Source organism: Anser anser (assembly GCF_964211835.1).
Source record: "Anser anser genome assembly, chromosome: 1".
Lineage (NCBI taxonomy): Eukaryota > Metazoa > Chordata > Aves > Anseriformes > Anatidae > Anser > Anser anser.
In genome coordinates, this window is record NC_139720.1 from 11,567,284 (window position 1) to 11,586,947 (window position 19,664).

General features: G+C 36.8%; 1 protein-coding gene across 8 annotated transcripts in view; it reads right to left on the bottom strand.

Annotated features, from left to right (window-relative positions):
* Window positions 1–19,664, bottom strand: part of CD36 (CD36 molecule (CD36 blood group)) — a 39,555-nt gene that overhangs the window by 11,428 nt on the left and 8,463 nt on the right. For 4 of the 8 annotated variants that reach the window (XM_083807597.1, XM_083807594.1, XM_083807595.1 and 1 more), the window contains 5 exons: window positions 14,118–14,377; window positions 5,058–5,218; window positions 2,688–2,832; window positions 350–529; window positions 115–206 (listed from right to left, as the gene is read on the bottom strand). In XM_083807597.1, coding sequence (XP_083663723.1) covers window positions 115–206; window positions 350–529; window positions 2,688–2,832; window positions 5,058–5,218; window positions 14,118–14,237 — 698 coding nt within the window. In that variant the 5' untranslated portion in view covers window positions 14,238–14,377. Of the gene's footprint in view, window positions 1–114; window positions 207–349; window positions 530–2,687; window positions 2,833–5,057; window positions 5,219–14,117; window positions 14,378–18,272; window positions 18,438–19,664 lie in introns of those variants that run through there. The other 4 variants (XM_083807599.1, XM_083807598.1, XM_083807592.1 and 1 more) reach the window with 3 other exon arrangements.

Sequence of the window (19,664 nt, forward strand, 5' to 3'; positions counted from 1 at the left end):
AGCTTTCCTTGAATTGTTGACAACTTTCCATTTAACTATAGCTCTCAGTGAGCCAGGTCTTAATATGCAAACATTGAAAATATGATTTTTTTCATATATACAATGCTATTATACCTTTTGTTTTTATAACTTTCAATTATTGCTGTTTTGCTTATATCTTCTTTTCCAGTATACACTCTGTAAAGTCCATCATATGTCCCATTATACTGTAACAAACACAAGAAGGAATAACAGTTAGAAGTACTGACCCAAGGTATTTTTGTCAGATTTTTCTTCCTTGCAGCTTCAGTTTTGATTTTAATTCACAGAATTATAACTGAAATATTGCCTTCTGATTGGTTTCACTTACCGGGTAGAAGACTCCCAAAACTGGGTCCAAGGGGAAGGGGACCTTGTTTAAGAAGGGGTCTTTGTATCCCCATAGTATTTCTTTCACTGTTCTGTTCTGCAGCATGTATGACTTAGAAGATTTAATCCAAGTGTTTAATAGTAGTTGTATGAAAGCATTTGTATACAGGGCAGGTGCAGCCTACAACAGCAATAAAATTAATGTTTAGCATAAAATTCTGCATGAGCAGATCAAAAATACAGACCAACTCCAATAAATCTCTGGCAAAGCTGATAAGTAAGGTTGTTTCCAGACCTTACTCACTGTAAGTTATATTTCTAATTAAAACTACAACTCATTATTGAAACAGTTGCTGAGCATAACTTATATAAAACTAGACAATTTATCTTTACTGTTTCCACAAGTTCACTAGCTAATGTCTTTATACTTCAAGTCTCTGTGCATATAACATGGACTGTACAACTTTCATTTTCCTTTTTTTCATATCTCATTACTGCAGACTCACTCACATCATAAGCATGCAAGTACAAAGATACATGCCTTGTTACCTATTGGCTGTGGTTTAGACTTGCTATATTGATAAAATTATGCTAACAGCAGTACGATTCTATCCTGCATAAAACCAATGGAGTGCTGGATCTCCATTATTTCTTTAATCAGAAAGAATACATTTTTGCAACTAACATGTTCTTTCCAAACGGTTTTAATTCTACATAACAGATGAACTTTTCCTATTTCAATGAAGAATGATGTGGTATTTTACCAGCCATGATTGTAATGAACTTTTCCAGAGGCAAAAACACAAAGTCAAGTCCCTAAAGCCACCGATCATCTTGTGGAAAATGAGCAAAAATGATCTATGTTGGCCCATGTGGTGAAGCAGGGAATGGTAACAATTTTGATAAGTAAATTTGTGTAACGAAAAAGTACCTCTCAGAGCAAGTGTTTACCCTAGGCTTTTTACTGTAGTCTCTCCTTGTCTTCAGTGCAATGGTAATGACAGTGGAAGAGTCAGAGCTAGCCAGAAAGTCGAAACAACCAAGCCAAAGTTGCTCTCTTGTTTGTTCTCTCTCTCTCTCATTTTTTTTTAATCTCTCTTAGTCCATGCATTCCTGTCTGAATTTGAACATAAAGCAAGCGGCAAGCATGGATATGGAAAGGTTATGAGATAGAGGAGATGGGGGTTCAATCCCCTCAGGGTTAAGAAAGTGTGAAAAACATCTCTCTTGATTCCCTTGTGAGTATTTTGACCACAAGGTTATGATACCAAAGATGGGCTCTACTGATACTGTCAAGTGAGATAAGCAGAGCCTCTCTGGGTATTTAAACTTATCCAAGTTTTGTTCTGAACACCAAAACGGGGCTTGGATGCTCTGCTCTTACTTCCCCTGACATGGCTGCTTCTAGGCAAGAGCCTATGTTTACATCCGTAAAGAGCTACATGGCCCAAAATGTGGCAACTGAGCAGAGTTAGTGAATACCATGAGAAGAATATCAAGAATATCACGAGATGAAGGACTCTTAGTCCAGGAGGAAAAAAAAAAAAAAATCTTTCTAAAAGGGAAATTCTAGCCTAAATTAGAACATAGGCAGAATAGATCTGGTATGAATGAGGCAATTGACATTTTTTTCATCTTTACACTGAATATCTCTCCACTCTGCCATTAGCACCCACCCTCTCTCTCACAGTAGTCCTGAAAGCTCACATGCAGACACCACAGTGTTAGTATGAGACACCCAAGCAACGCAGCTAGGCCTGAATACAAATATGAAATCTGTAAACATAGGTCAAGGGCAAACACTCAAATCCTATGACAACAGGAAAACATCTGGAGTGAAGTACAGGTGGAGTCTCCTGTGATTTCCTCAGGAGAACTAAAGTCTCAGGAGGACTGGAGAGCTCTGGTGATGCCGTTGCGTTGGGGCAGAGGGGCACCATGGAAGCAGTGAGGCCATGCATACACTGATTTAACACAGTCTCCCCTGCAAAGCAGGACTGAAGATATTATGAAAAGAGTATAGAAAACCCACATTATACTGGTCATGCTGTACCTCAGGTAGAACAGGAATCCATCCACAACCTTTTGATTCATTCCCACACTAAAATTGACTAGAAGGATGCTTTTGATACATCCCATCCAAGCTGATGACTTTGCTTCCATTGACAAGAACAAGTCAATTTTCGTTTACAGTTAAGATTACCCTGGGAGTATAAGGAAACCTCAATGTAAATGCAATATGTCTTCAGAATCTGTGTTATTAATGCTTACTTCTCCCCTTATTTTTTGAATATCTCAACATTCAAATGTGCATATTATGGTTTGTTTTCTTGACTTACAACAACAGCGAGGTTCAGGCATGTGATGGTATCATTTTCTGTCCCAACAGACATATCAGGTTCAAAACGAGCAGCATTAGGCAACATGTAGGATATTGTGCCATCAGAGTTTTCTGTGATATTTTCTTTGGCTAAATATCGCACCCTTGAAATACAAAATAATAAAACACAGAATATTTTAAAATCTGATTTTCAAGTCAACACATAACCACATCTGACTGAATTTTTTTGAAATGTTGATGGACACTTTTGAAGATGAATATTTTACATTTTAAAATCACTGAAATGGTTCTAAACTTTTCATTTGAATATTTGTAAAAAATCTATTTTATGTAAAATATTTTTCTTTTCCAAACATTTGCTTAATGCCTAATGCATTTTTTTTGCTTGATACTAAAATACAAAGATTTATTTTTATTTTTTATTTTTAATAGCAATAACGGACCTTTTATCTTTTTGTATTCTCTTCTGAATTAGTTATGTTTCATCACATTTTTTTCTAAGCTTTTTCATGATTGCATGTTCTTAGAAGGGAATGACTCAGGAATGGTTTATAAATGCCCTTAAGATTTGATGTGATAGGCCTGTGTTCTAATAAAAGAGATTAGAGGTTAAATCCATACTGGGAGCTACTTTATTAATATTTCACATCAATACGGTGATTTGTAAGCAGTCTTTCAGCACCACTGAGAAACATAAAAGCCCTTCTCCATCGTGCCTGTAAGTGTCTGTATTTCTGTTAGGGGATCACTGAGGAACAAATCTCTGAGCTGTTACAGTTCTGGCTTTGGCTCAACTCTTTATGTACCCATCCTCTTGCTGACCCCCCTGCGGAGGTGGCATCCAGCAAGCGTTGTATTAGTTTATGCTGTAGGTCTAAAAAGTTTATCCCAGTTCTGTTCCAGAAGGGATCATCGTGCTCCATCAGATCATCCAGCCTGGGCATGGGAGGACCAGAAATTTCAGAGCACTTTTCTCCATGGTACAGATGTAACCAGTGCAGGGTGGGACCTACCCCACAAGCAGCTGGATCTTGGCTTCTCAAGAGTGGTTTGTGTGCATGCCATTTTAGTTAATGGACTAATGTGTAGAGCACCTATCTAGAAGTTGGGAGGTTTGTTTTCTAAGTAACGTTACTTCTAACTGGAAACAAAAGGCTTAAACAAAGTTTCCCACTTCCCAACAGAGTCTTGGGGATAACTGCAGTTTCAAGGACAGTTGTTCTACTCTGTAGTAAGCAATGAAACATTCAAAGGGAAACCGAGAAAGAGACTCAGCATTGCAGTGATTAAGGTACACCCAATATCTCTGATCAAGGGATGTAAGGTATCTTTTGCTTCTTAGATGAGCATGAATGCAGCAGTGAGAAGAGCCTGTTTGTTGTTGTTGTTTGTTTGTTTTTTCCCCAAGAAATGAAGCCATCATTTCTTGAACAGTCTTATCTAGGCTATCAGCAGAGATTTATCCCTGAGAGTATATGCACCACCATGACCAGAGTAAAAAATGCTTGTTTAGTGGGAGTTCAACTTCTGCAATATTTCTCAACTGCTGAGTTTCCTGACTCCTGCATAACCATCTCCTGTGTCTTCCCAGGTACTGTATGAACCAAGATATTCCAATGATAAATTAATAACCTTTTAGGCATTAAGGCGCCTGTGGTTTAGATACAGCAATACAAAACTACCTGGCAAATATCATATACATGTCAATGACATTAAGAAAGAAATGTCGTATCATTTTAGGAAAGCAATTTCATAACAAGACTGCTAGTAACAGCTAGGTACTTTCCTGGACAGGGATGGACTGTTGCATCTAGGCCTTAGATAATACATTCAAAAAAAAAAAAAAAAGTTTTTCAGAGGGAAATCTGAGAAAGAAAAAGCTATAGATTAAAAACAAACAAACGGAGCAAAATAAAATAAATAAAGGAGCAATAAAACAAAACATATTATTAAAATAAATATGAGTGTTATACTTACATGGGCGATGTAAGATGGGACAATCTCATGTTTTGGGGGTATCTGGCATAATTTTTTCTAAGTAAAAGGCTGGTAAACACTGAACAGCAACAAATGCAACATGCCTGTGTGTTTTTACGGTAAACATCTTACTAATGAGCAATAGTTTATCACAAGAACAAATAGATTCACATCTGATTACCTGTTCTGGTATCCCAACGTGAAACCCTGTAAGAAATGTTTGTGATTGCAGTGCATAGCTGCAAATATTTAGGCATTTTTGACAACTCTGACTACAATGGGATTCTGGGCTTTCCAAAATCAGTTTAAACAATTTTAACTCAGCAGAACTTTTTCTGGCTTTAACAAAAATTCTGATATGACATGTCACATATTCAGGAACTATGGTTACCTGTACGTGTAAGGTCCTCTTTGTTCAAGTTTTGGACGTGATCCATTTTCTAACACCTCTGTTGGATTTTGCACATGAAAGATCCAAAACTGTCTGTAAACTGAGCTTCCTGGCACAAGCCAATTATCAAAAGCAATGGTACCATTTGCAATAACAGCTTCCTAAAAAAAAAAAAAAAAATTAACAACAAAAGATGACTTTTATGAGGTATACAGCACATAATTTTGGCCAACGTTTGAAAGCAGCCTGATATTCCTGTGCAGCAACGGCAAATGTGAGTCCCCTTAAAAGAAGTGATCACAAAGTTGATATAACTGCTACCATAGCCAGTAGAAAAGCTTTCCTATTGCTGTGGTTGGTCATCACTGTAATTCCCATTCTCTAAACTTACGGATTACTTCTAAGAATAAAAATTGTTAATGACTGAATCATACCCAGAAGTTTTTAGAATCCATAAACTAATTTTCATGCATTTTCTAGTATCCCAGGGGAGGAAATGGGAGCTATCTCTGATCTTTACTTATGCACTAAGTCATTTCACCACCAGAGAAAGTGAATAGTGCTCTTGCAGGACTGTTTTTTGTCAGAAAATTCTTGTGACCAAGACTAAGACTTTCTATGAAATCTCTCTGCTTTTAATATCATTTATTTAGGAAGGTTTCCCAGGTCAGAGAATGAGGACAAAATAGGGAGAAGGAGCAGACAGGACATTGGGAATCATTATAGACTAACCAACAGCTTTATGTGCGTGGCACTCAGATGTACTATGATAAATGTCTACCTTGGGACTTCACAGTGAAAAGGATAGTCTGAAGGTACATATCCTATATTGTCAGGGGAACGTGTGTTTTGTTTGGTCTTCATCCGACCTGTTTCTATACAATTTTCACAAATCCTTGGGAAAATAGATTTTCTTTTTCCCCTGGTGGTAAAAATTTAGAAAAGGTTTTTTAATAAGAAGAAAAGTCTAGGCTGCCCAGGTCCAACATATACCATGCTTTTTAGCAGAGTTGTGCAGTATTATAGTTAATTTCCATAGCTCACAGAGATGCAGAAAGCAATAGACTAGAATCTTCCAGACAGTTATGTAGCAAGAAAAGGCATTTTAAGTTGCAAGATTTGCTAGATTTTCTTTCTAACTTAATTTTCTGCCTCTAGAGTTTGTTTAGCAAGCACCATCCAAGAAAGGATAATACCAATTAAGAACTACTGTCATGAAAAATGAATAAAATGTGTTAGAGAACTCCTAGCACAGACAGGATGAAAGCCTATTTGTAAGGTAGAGCAGCAAATGCTGTTGGTGGTGTAAAGAGCTGAGCTTGCTGTCTGAATATCTGCTATAATTTGTGTGCATTTGTGTGAGAGGGGAAGGAAATTTTCCACAGCAAATGTTTTATCAGCTTGAGGGCTTGCACTCAGACCTGACAGATAAAATTCTCTTCAGTCTTGTTTTGCATACCTTCAGAGGCCAAGGACTGTCCCAGCTGTGATCCTAAGTAGAGCAGGCCATTTCCTTTGTGAAGAGAGATTCCATGAATTGGAAATCGCCTTTTGTGTTTTCATAGAGAATTACTCATAGGACCTTGGAGAAGCAGGCTGATATAAAGAATGGGAGTTGGTGAATGTGATACCCATCTAAAAAAAAAGGCAGGGAGGAGGATCTGGAGAATTGCAGGCCTGTCAGACTGACCTCCATGCCAGGGAAGGTCATGGAGCAGGTCATCTTAATTGCCATCACACAGCACGTACGGCACAACCAGGTGAGTAAGGGTTTATGAAAGACAGGGCCTATCTGACTAACCTGATCTTCTTCTATGACAAGGTCACCTGCTTAGTGGATGAGAAAAAGGCTGTGGATGTTGTTTACTTGGACTTTAGCAAAGCATTTCTCCTAGCAAGCATTTCTCTTTTAGCAAAGCATTTTCTCCTAGAAAAACTGGCTGCTCATGGCTTGGATGGATGTACTGTTCACTGGGTAAAAAAATGGCTGGATGGCTGGGCCCAAAGAATAGTTGTGAATGGAGTTAAATCTGCTTGATGGCTGGTCACAAGTGGTGTCCCTCAGAGCTCAGTACTGGGGCCAGTTTTGTTTAATACCTTAACAATGATCTGGATGAAGGGATTGAGTGCATCCCCAGTAAATTTGCTGATGACACCAAGCCAGGCAGGAGTGTTGATCTGCTTGAGAGTAGGAGGGCTATCTAGAGGAATCTGGATAGGCTGGATCAATGGGTGGAGGCCAATCACATAACCTTCAACAAGGCTAAATGCTGGGTGCTGCACTTGGGTCATAACAACCCCATGCAGTAGTGTATGCTTGTGGAAGACTGGCTGGAAAGCTGCCTGGCAGAAAAGGACTTGGCGGTTCTGGCTGACAGCCAGCTGAACATAAGACAGCAGTGTGCCCAGGTAGCCAAGAAAACCAACGGCATCCTGGTTTGTATAACAAATAGTGTGGCCAGCTGGACTAGAGAAGTGGTTGTTCCTGTATTCAGCACCTGTAAGACTGCACCTTGAGTACAGTGTTCAGTTTTGGGCCCCTCACTACAAGAAGGATACTGAGTTGCTCAAGCACGTGCAGAGAAGAGCAATGAAGCTGGTGAAAAGACTAGAAAACTGGACACGAGGCATGGCTGAGGGAACTGGGGCTGTTTAGTCTGGAGAAAAGGATGCTGAAGGGACCTTATCACACCCTACCACTACCTGAAAGAAGGGTGTTTGTCTCTTTTCTCAGGTGACAAGTGATAGGATGTGAGGCAATACCCTCAAGTTGCACCAAGGGAGATTTAGATTGGATAGCAGAAAGAATTTTTTCATGGAAATCATGCTCAGGCATTGTAATGGGCTGCCCAGGGAAATGGTGGAGTCACAATCCTTAGACGTATTTAAGAGAGACGGAAAAATGCAGGGAAATCTAAGAGCATGCAGGAGTCTATACCATCTTTTTAGTACAACCGGGAATACCCTCCTTTATCAACTGAGACTGTAGGCTAATTGATGATCATTTTCATGTCCTGTTCCTTGCTGCACCTTACTGTACTGTACTATGTACTTTCTTATCAATCAAGAACTAATTTGCTGTCCACCTACGAAGGTGGGGTGACCCTCCCTTACTTTTTATGCAAGAATGATTACTATGTCCCTATTATATGCCTGGGAAATGCCAATGGGAAAGTAGGACCTTGGGCATTGTATGAAGAGTCCCCAGGGACTGAAGTACTGGGGCAGACAGGTAACAGTGAGTTACCATGTAGATTTGCAGTCCACCATCTACTCTGTGCTTTTTCCTCCCTGGGGGTGAGCTTTGAGGGGACAGCCAGTCTGATCTGACAGTTCTGCAGCTTTGCAGCCAAAGGGGAAAGACAGCTACCTCTGTCCTCTGACCTGACCCAACCTCTTTTCCCTTCCTTTGTGCTGTCTCTCATTCCTCAGGAAGCTGTTTCTGCTTTCTGGACTTAAGAAGATTTTTTTTTTTTCCAGGTTACCTTTCTGCCAGTGCTGTGGGTAGGGGGAAGGATCAGATGAGAACTACAGTTAAAATAAGGGAAGCAGAAGGACAAAAGAGGGAGGGGGAGGAAGGGAGTAAGACCATTATTTTTGTTGGCAGTCAGCCATTATTGTTACTAACATTTCTCAACAAAGGAGGTGGCATGTATTTCACTGCCATATACTTCAAGAGTTCAAATAGTGAGTTTAAGTGGAGGAAAATTTAGAGCTCTCTCCTTAATCATGTCTTCATTTAATAAAACTAATGTTCTCACACTTACAAGCCCTGGGGCTTTGTCTGTCTGATCACTAGTGAGGCCATCCCTAAATACTACTCTGCTCTGTGACTGGTCACCGTAGTAACACTGACACATTTTGTCCACTATGATTTTACAAAAGGTAGGGTAATTTGGGAAACTAATAATTTGCAAGTGATAATGTGAAACACTTTTCAGCTCCCTAGTAATAGAAGCATGGAATGGTTTGGAAGGGACCTTAAATATCATCTAGTTTCACCCCCACCCCCACTGAATTAACTGAGTTAGTTAAGGAATAGACACATATTACTTTGTAAGTGATGATGATTCTCTTATGTATTAGCCTTGCTATTCAAGCTTTGTTGAATCAAAACTTTTAGTCCTTTTAGATTTCTTGGTCATAACAAATTATGGAAGCCAATCAAGCTTATCACTGATAATGCTGGAATATATATGATCAGATCACTAATGTTCTGCTTGGAGCCAGCAGTTGCGGTTGCTTTAGGTTCATTAGTTTAGATAAAGAAGGTGCATATGACTTTCACAGAAACAATTTTAAATTAGAAGTGTTTCCTATGCCTCCAGCAGCTGAGAGGAAATAATCTGGCTAATCATAGAAAACATATCTAGAGAGATGGCTAAATGTAATAATAGCTAAAATTTATAGCTATATTTATAAAAATAACAGAGACTAACCCTGAGGACTCTACTGAAATAGTGCAGCACTTAGGTATTGTGGCAAAATATTCTCTATTATCAACTAATAGGGAATTTAATATATTAAGTGTCTTCTCTTAATCTCCTGAGTTCACACTCTCAGGCAGGCAACAGAAGTTCTCACAGAAGTGGCAATAAAGATTTTTCTGGTAATTGAATCAACTAGCAATGGCTGTGAATGGTTAGACCTGGAAAAAATAAACTGAATTTTGTCTAAGGTAATAATATTGTGCTTAGGGAGAAAAAGTCAAATAGCAGTAATTGACCATGTAAAAAATATCTCCTTTCAACAATATTGGATGTAAACTTTCTGATCTGTTGTTTTGAATTGATTCCTCTTTTTGATTATTTTTTTTTTTTTTAATATTAGCTTATAAGACATGACAATGTGCAACAGAATTGTGTAAAGTCAGGTAAAAATGTACATTTTGATGGCCTCAAACAAAAAATTTTTTTGTAACGAGCTCTGAAAAGTTCATGCTTCACTCCTAACTGTAACAAGGTCACTTTTCTAAACCTCTAGGACCTTCATGGAATGGAGGTCATCTATCCTACTCTGTGGATAGATGCAGTGTTTGGGAAAACTACAGTTTTTGTCCTTTGGTACTGAAATCAAAGCAACTTTTAAGGGGGATATCTCCTTTGCCAGTATAGTACCAGAGCTGAAATATTTTAACACTAATCTTGTTCAATGGATCCCAGCCAAGATGCTGCTGCTGCTGGTGTCATTTTAGTGCGCTCCTCAAGTGACAGATTTTTAAAGGGCCTCTTAAAATATTCAGAAATAGAGAGAGTAAGAAAGAGAGAATATTGAAACAGCTTATCCAAAAAATTATTTGAGATGTGAGTAAGAGCAGTCAAGTTGGAAAATACAATAATCTGTTTTGTGTCGAACTACAGATGTATGTTAATAAACTGGAACACGTGACAAGGTGACATTTTGGTATTATATGTTATACGGACTTCATTTTAGAGAAGGGTGGAGAGCAGCACCTATCTGCTAGGAGATAACAGCCTACACTCTGAGACTGTCTGACGAATATCTAAGGGCAACTGAGATTGCATATACATTTGCAGATGCTTTCTCTGTGCTGCAACAACAGTATGAAGTCTTCCAGGAAAGTATGACCTGCAGTGTTTACTCAGGCTAATCCTTCAATGACGGCAATAAAGATGAAATGGGGCTTATAGGGTTTGGCCACCTGTAGCAATGTATGCTTGAGGGAAATGTGCTCAGGCTTCCGCTGCTAGCAGAACAAGAATGGCAAGAACTATTGATTGTATTGATGATACTACAGCTGTTCTTTATTGTGAAATGCCATGAAGTTCAACCAGACTTGCTTAAGAGAAAATTGATGATTATGTGATTTGACTAAATGACGATAAGTTAATTTACGACAGTTTGACTTATTATAGAATGAAGTGTCCTAAATATATTCAGTCAGGAAAAAAAAAATCAGTATTTTTATCTCTAATCTAGCAATAATATTTTTGTAGCAAAATTCATTGTAGCTAGGAATGTAAATTTGGTTTTGCTGTACTGTCAGCTTCTGTAAAGAACTGGGATTTACCCTGAAATAGAATAAGTAGAAGAACAACTGTGGAGTCTCTTTCAGGCTTTGGATTGTGCAGAATGTGAAGACATAATTTGGCTTATAAGGTGATGTCTCAAATAATTGTTCCTTTTTATTAAAAATCTGGTATTTTGACACTTGTTTTCATCCTAGTGGATTAAACCCAACTTCAGGCTTTGCCTTGTATCAGATAAAATGGAAATATGAACGATACAGGTCATATCTGAAAGAAAGTCTTGCTCATTATTATTTTTTGTTTGTTTTATTGCTTGTTTTTCTTTCTATCCTACAGTTTCTGTTCTTGAAAAATTCTAGATAAAACTGTCACTGAAATGGATCTGTTTCAATGAAACATTTCCTTAAAAAATGACAATTTCAAAAGTGAAATATTTCAGGAAAAAAATGCATTTTTAGTATTCACTGCTCAGCAGACCTGTTTCCTTTGCTGTCAGCTATATATTTCTATTAAATATAACTGCAATGAATAGCAAATATTTGTTTTTATTGCTAGCCATTTCATCAACAAAAATAAATAAGAATTAGGTAGATTCAAGACCCTCTTGTGTATCTACTGATCACATATTTCAGCTGGTTTACTTTGACATATCTGTTAAGAAAATGAATTGTCTTACAGTCTTATGGTCTCACTGAATAATCATCATGATAAATAGAAAATAAATAATCCAGTTTGATTTGTGGTTAGGAAAAAAAATACATTCTTTTACTTAAATAAATAAAACCTATACAAATTTACTCTTGTATTACTCATATGAATACTGGTACAAATTCTCCTTTTTATATACTTCAAACAAGCTGCCTTGAAATATAAGCATCTGAAACATGATCACAATGCACAAAATTATAAAGAGTCTAAAACTTTACCACTAGGAACTGATGCAGGTATAATTTAATGTGTAGACATTTGCAAAGCATGCTGTATAACTGGTTCATTATTATAAGTAAGCAGACGAATACATAACATTGCTAGTGTGTATAATTTGCTTTGAAAACGCTGAATGGCATTAGAAAATGTTCTGGATTAACTCAAAGTAAATTTTAAATATAAAGGGATACACATTTAAAAAATACATGTTTTCTAAAAAAACTGCCATTTCCTCAATATGCCAATCAATTAAAATTATTTGTGGATATAGACTTTTTTTTTTTCAAAATATTGGAAGGAGAGTGATACATTAGCTAGTGAGATATTCCCATGTTTCTTTTAATAATTTTTATTTTCTATGAATCTGAAAATATCATGAAAAAATACAATCAATACTAAGAATTGAATAATTCTTCTGCTTTGTCAAAATTAAAATGTTATGCAGAATATAATATAATATATAAATAGAAATATACAAATATTGCCCCTGTACTCAGCTCTGGTGAGGCCGCACCTTGAGTACTGTGTTCAGTTTTGGGCCCCTCGCTACAGGAAGGACATGGACGTGCTCGAGCGAGTCCAGAGAAGGGCGACCAAGCTGGTGAGGGGTCTGGAGAACAAGTCTTGCGAGGAGCGGCTGAGGGAGCTGGGCTTGTTCAGCCTGGAGAAGAGGAGGCTCAGGGGCGACCTTATCACTCTCTACAGTTACCTTAAAGGAGGCTGTAAAGAGGTGGGGGTTGGTCTGTTCTCCCACGTGCCTGGTGACAGGACGAGGGGGAATGGGCGAAAGTTGCGACAGGGGAGTTTTAGGTTGGATGTTAGGAAGTACTTCTTTACCGAAAGGGTTATTAAGCATTGGAATGGGCTGCCCAGGGAGGTGGTGGAGTCACCATCCCTGGAGGTCTTTAAAAGACGTTTAGATGTAGAGCTTAGCGATATGGTTTAGTGGAGTACTTAGTGTTAGGTCAGAGGTTGGACTCGATGATCTTGAGGTCTCTTCCAACCTAGAAATCTGTGATACTGTGATATTAATTAAAATGCAGAAGTTGTGGTTTTATTTATTTATTTATTTTTATACAAATTGATGCTAGAATCTAGGCAAGGCTTCAAGAGACAGTTTAACATTGTTTAGGTCTCCACTTCCTCGTTTAAATTATGTAGATGATGAATTAAGGGCAGTCAAATGTAATGACCCCAAGGAGACTCTGTGTCTCCTATGTGGATACCCCATGGCTTCCATGGTATTTCCGTTACTCCATGGTTATACACTCCTTTTCACTGAAGATTTAGCAAGTTAACTTCTCATTTTTAATTAAAGACAAAATGAGATTATAAAGACAGAGAGAGACAGAGAGGGAAGGAGGAAAGGGGGGAGGGAGAGAGAGGAAGAGGGAGGGCAGAGAGGGGGATAGAGAGAGAGAGGGAGGGAGGGAGAGGGTGGGAGAGGAAGGGGGGAGAGGGGTAGAGGGAGGGGAGAGAGGGAGAGGGAGAGAGAGGGAGGGAGGGATATGTTTCTGCCAGGTCTACAACACTGCTTCAATTACTCTTCACACTCCTTGAACCAAGGAGATGTGTATGATGAGATCATGTAGTCTCATGAACCATGATGTGTTTGAATTATATAGTCACAGATCATGATCTGAATGCACACAAATCTAAAACTAGATTCTGCATCATAAGTTTGTTTAACTTACGTGCAGTAGGGAATGCATAAGTGCATTGAGTGAGTTCCAAAATAAGGGAAAAAAATGCAGAAAAATAGGTGGATCATCATGGGGGGAAAATGAAAAAATAAAAAATAAAATAATAATCGTAATTGCAATAAAATAAAAAATATGTATTACTTCTAAATTACATTAATAAAAACCCATCTTGAAAAAAATATTTTAGATTCTCATGTAAATCATGAAAGAGAGGAAGTAAGTAAATACAGTAATGTAATTAATATAGTTTTAAGAGTTCTGCAGCAACTAGTCCTAGGAAATTTTGGATTGTTTACATTACAAAGACTAGTTTTTTTTTTTTTTTAAATAATAATAATAATAAAAGAAAAACAAAAGCAAAAAAGCAGAAACAGAACACAAGATTCAGAAATACTGACTATCCACAAACCATCTGGATTGAAAGAAGAAATACTTCATACCTTTTCTATTGCTTTGCCTATAAGGTTGTCTCCAACTGGTATCAGAACTCCTCCAAAGATGGCCAGCACAGCACCGATGACAGCCCCAGTGAGGAGCCCACAGTTTCGGTTACAGCCCATTCCTCTCCTTCTTCAGGGTGCAGACAGGCAATGTAAAAATATCCTTGCTGCAAGCCTCGATGTTTGTTTTTTTTGTTTGTTTGTTTGTTTCTCTTGCTTCTTGGTCCCAACAAACTCACTGATCTTCCTGAGTGAAGCTGCTAATATAAGGAGAGAGTGAACAAAAATCACATTCCAAAGGTCAAAAATACAAAGTGCATTAGGTGAAGCAGGTAGGGAGATAACAGGTCAAAAACAGACAGTGGCAAACAGTGCCAAAAAAAAAAAAATGATATACACACTTGGCAAGATAGTCACTTGTTACATATTGTAATCTCTTTTTTCCTGAATTCTCTAAAATACCATTAAGTGTGTTGTTTTGTTGTTGGTGGTTTTGTTTGTTTGTTTCCCCCTCTGTTTTATTAGAAAAAACTGTCACAATATTACTCAGCTGATACTCTTCTTCACACAAATACATTTTCAGAAATCTCTTTGTGCCAAAGCACGAGGTTATAGCCTTCATCTTTTGTCACACTCTGCAGTGCCCATGGCTCCCACTTCAGGCAAAATCAGGAGTTTACACTGCTAGTGGGAGCTACCCAGAATGTGAATGTATTCTACCTTGGCAGTAATGCCAATCTCTAGTGAGAGACACCTATGAAAAATTTGTCTTTCCTGACCTCTGTCAGTCCATATTCTAGTACTGAAAGGATAAATGTTATTTCAGCAACTTCATGGCTAAACCATGACTGGATTTTCTATGTAGAAGTTGAATTCTTACTCTCAGTTGTACACCCCATCACCAAGTTTCATTAATCCCAGTTGCCTACAGAAAGTCAGACTTTTTAAAACATTGTCTACATTTTGATCTTTGGAGGCTGTAATACCCTACATGTCATTGAGTATCGGAAAAAACAAGTTTGCAATTATTCTTTGGGAAACAACAGTTGCTTGTAATATGTGGTAAAGTATTTTGACATCTGGTCCCTACTGAAAGACAGTATAAAGAAAATCAAAATGACACCAGTGTTGAGAGATAGTAAAACATAAGCTCCCAGTGGTATTTTGTCCTATTTGTTACTGTTTATGAATAACTGAGACAAAGAGCTTCATAATTTGCAATTTATGCTTGCTTGGGAATTAAACACAGCCACAGATTTTTTTTGTTTATTTGCCTTAGACCTCCAGATAACAGTAACTCAGCTCTTTTCTATTTTAGGTGTCATTACCCATAGTCCTTTTTATTCTTAACAATATTTGTTTGTCAAATTATTGTGCTCATCTCTAAATCACTTTTAAAGCAGGTGTTATTTGCAGGGTTAATTACACATTCAAGGCCAAACACAGAGAGCAAAGGAAAACAGAAGGATGTAGTGAAAGAACGACTCAACCTGAATTCCCAGCTTACTCATGAGGATTAAAAGGCTAAAAAACTTACTGGATTTCTTAATAGTAAAGTAAGTGTAGGAACAGCCACATGTTTTATTTTTGTGAATCCCATATTCAGTTATAAGGTCAATTTTTATGGGGGAAAAAGAAGACACCATGCACGTGGTCAGCAGGCTGTGTCCCCTTGTGACTGTTGTCACAACAATTATATCGTGTCTGCACCTGTGCCCAGTCTGCTCCTTTCATCTGCTCCAGACACCTACCTGTTGCCTGCTCTTGGGGTAGCAGTTCATGGGTCCCTTGACATTAACAATGACTATTTCTGTAGGTTTGAGCTTGGCTGGCATTTTAATCATTTGTATTTGGAAACTTGTGGGTAGGATGACTGAGTGACTACTTCTTGCAATCACAGGACAATACATTGGCTATAAAAGTCATCCAGTCCATCCACCTGCTACCAGGTGATTCCCTGGGGTTCCCACATCAAAACTTTACACTCTGACCAGCACTTACAGCACTTACAAAGGACAAGGAAAGAAAACATTTAGCTAAAGTGTTTACATTTCACTAAAGACTGAAAAGAATGTTTATATAAGTGTAATTTTTTTTTTTTTTGTCTGCAGAAGGAGATGCACCTTATTTGAACTACAGGTTTGGGTGGTTGCAAGGGGGTAACATTAAGATTTTTTTTATTTTTATTTTTTTTTTAGAAAAAAGTTCCTTTTCCCAAATTTTTGTGCAACCTGTTGCACTGTTCATAAATATAGCTGAAAAATTACTTGAGTGATTTATAAAAATAGAAAAATAGCAAGTTATTAACATCTCTATAATGTACTGGATGGATGGATGATGTGGTTAATGGCAAAATTCTAAACATGCTCAAGTTAGAATTTCAAGTTAGACCTTAAAAATTTTAAGTGACTTTCACTAGGACCAACTCTCATATGCAGACATGTTCATATCATTGTCTTTAGTTTGGCAAAATCTGACTGTTCTACATAAGTAGAAATTCTTAATTAAAGAAAATTCTGAAAAATACATATTTCAGGTTGAATTTTTATCCATCCTTTTTTTTTTTAATGAGAAAGTGTGGAAATACACATTTTAAAATTAAAAATGGAAGTTATTTATTACATAATTGTTTAAAGAGGGCTTTTAGACATTGTCATGCTATTTTTTATTTTTTTTTGGCTTATGTAATGAAACTTCTCAAACTCAATAAAAATACATATTCCACTGGAATAGGTTTCCATCTAAGCTTGTATAAGCGGTTCCAGTGGATTTTTATGTTAGACTGACTAGGTATCCTTCATGATTACTAGCAATAAACAGCTAGAAAGCAACTGGCTGCTAGTAACTTGTGTCTCTTCCAAGCTTTTGTAAAATGTAAGAGATTCACCCTTCTCCCACCAAACACAATGCAATAACAGTCTAGACATATCTGAATTTATGCAATTCAAATTATCAATTACACAATTTCAAAGAAGAGAACTCACAACATTATACAGTTTCACACAGATGTTATTAAGCTACTCTTATATATCATAACTTAACATAAAAAAATAAAGACCAAAGTAGTAATTTCCAGAAAGAATATAGTTGTATCTGGCAATTCATATTCAAGTGAAAAAAATTTTACCTTACACAGAAGTACCATAAAAATTAGATATTGTCTATAGACTATATCATTTAAACTTAGACATGACAATAGGATTAACGAGAATATTCTAGAATAACTCATTCTAGACCATTGGGTACATATATTTAATATTGTTTTAAATATACCTAATAGAATATTAGCAATGGAAATGATCCATTCAAACATCTGAAAAGACAATTTATAAACAATAGAAGGAAAAAATGCAAAGTTCTCTTAAACTTTTTCTTCCCTGCTTTACCTATACTTTTTTTTTTACTTTTTTTTTTTTAAACGTATGAATTTAAAGCAAGTCCTCACAAAACTGAAAAACATTATCTGCATTTTCTTAATGACTTCTCCAGCTCCAACAGTCATTTTTAAACAGTTTGACATCCACCTCTTTAATTGTGACATAGAACCAGATTTGCTGCCCCAAATGAGAGAAACTAAATGAGGAAGAAGCAATGTGCATAATGAACATGAAAATGGATTTTGAAAATTCTGATGAGAATTTCAGCCCCAAAACAGTGGGGGGATTTAACATAATTACAGTTCTTCTGTCCAAGGTCAGAGTGTGGGACTAAAAAACATGAAATTATTAAGAGAAAAATTTGCAAGGAAGAGGTTATTTCTGTTTTGTTTTTTCCTTTAAGGTTTTATGCATTTTACAATTACAGTCCTGAATTTTTATCTGCAAAAGTAAATATTACAAATATCACTTTTAAAAGATTCCAAAATATTCCTAAATATTCACCTGACTCCACGAACTGTAATTTCAAGAATATTAAATATCAAAAAACAGAATTATATTGGGAAATTCAGCCACACTGATCATAGAGGACCATTGCTAACATTGCAGAGTTTCAGCAATATATGTACAATTTAACTCAGTGTTGCCAAATCCTATCATTTTATTTTATATTACAAATAAATACTTTCAAGATTTTTCCAACAAGTGAATTCAAAAGTCTTTTTTTCTGAGGAACTTCCCCCCCACACACTTTTAAATGTTGTATTATATGACTCACCTTGAATAAGGGCAACTGATTTTTCAGCTGAATGTACAAGTACTTAACACACGACTTGCATTAAGTTAAGAGAAAACAAGCAGCTAAATCTCCCCACCAAGGACAAATCCTCTAAACGCCAAGGGAGCATTTATATATTCCAAGAGATGTCAGTTCCCTGTTTATCTTCCTGCCAGAAGAAAAAGTTAAGTTGTATTGGTGCTTGAGGGGGGCTGTCTATTTTTGCAGTCTGACTAAATGCCACTACCTACATCTCATGGTAATATACTTAGCAGCTGCAATCTTTGTCAAATTTTGATCCAAGTGAGTCAAAGGTCAAGGAGACAAAAGGGTAACTTACTTATTTGGTTTGTGGTCACTTCTCTAATATCCATTTGCTTTAAAAGTGCTTCTATTAGCATGTTATCACTAACCAGTTCCTCACAGCTTCTTTAAGATACAGAACATTTTCAAATACCCTTTGCTATACAGCATGCCTTGCTGTATAAAGGCTTATTATTGCAATCATTCTGTTTCAAAATACAGTATAAACACCTTTGCAGTTTAATCATCAAGATAGTGCATTTTCAAGTAAAATAAATACATACATAAATCAGGAAATGTCAGAATATTTTCAAAGGTTTTTTTTTTTTTCCTCACAATTTGGATTACAACATTTTGTCATGAAGTGCTAACTTCCTCTTATATTGCAAGGTCAATGAAGTTAATACCACATGCTTCTTTTTCTTAGTGTATCTAAAAATCAGTTTTACATTGATATCTACTACCATATTTAGTGTCTACTAAAAATTAAAAATTATCAGTTGGGCAGTTTGCCCAAATCAGATTTTTTTTTTTTCACCTTTTCATCCTGGGTGAATTACATGAATGGATTGTTCTGAAAGGTTCTTTTGGCAGCAGCAAGAGGAAGTGATTTCAAGCAGCTTTCTTAATTACAAGAAAGAAAATATTCTTATAAAATAGATTCTTAGGTCCAGACTTTTAGGGTATAGCACTGTAGTTTGTGATCCACGTGTTCGGTATTTTTTACATATTTTGACTGATTGTTTATTGTTTTTGATATTGCCTTATTTGAAACTTAAGCTGTTGTGGAAGAAGCTCCCCTCTTTTAATCTACTTCTGTTAAGTATAAAAGGGATGAAGATTAGTGAATTTGAGTTTTTCTCCTAGTAGTGAAGGCAAGAATGAAAGTGACTTTAGTCCTTCGAAAGAAACCTGTAGGACAGTCTTTGAAGAAGGTTCATGGCCTGGGAAATTTGGTGAGCCTAGCTAATTCCAATTTCACACCCTAAAAATGCAGTAAAATTGTCTTCTGTTTCTAATTAGAGAGTGAGGTTTAACTGTGGATAGAAGCAGTCCTCCATCCTGTGGCTCCCATGAACTAGTTTTCTG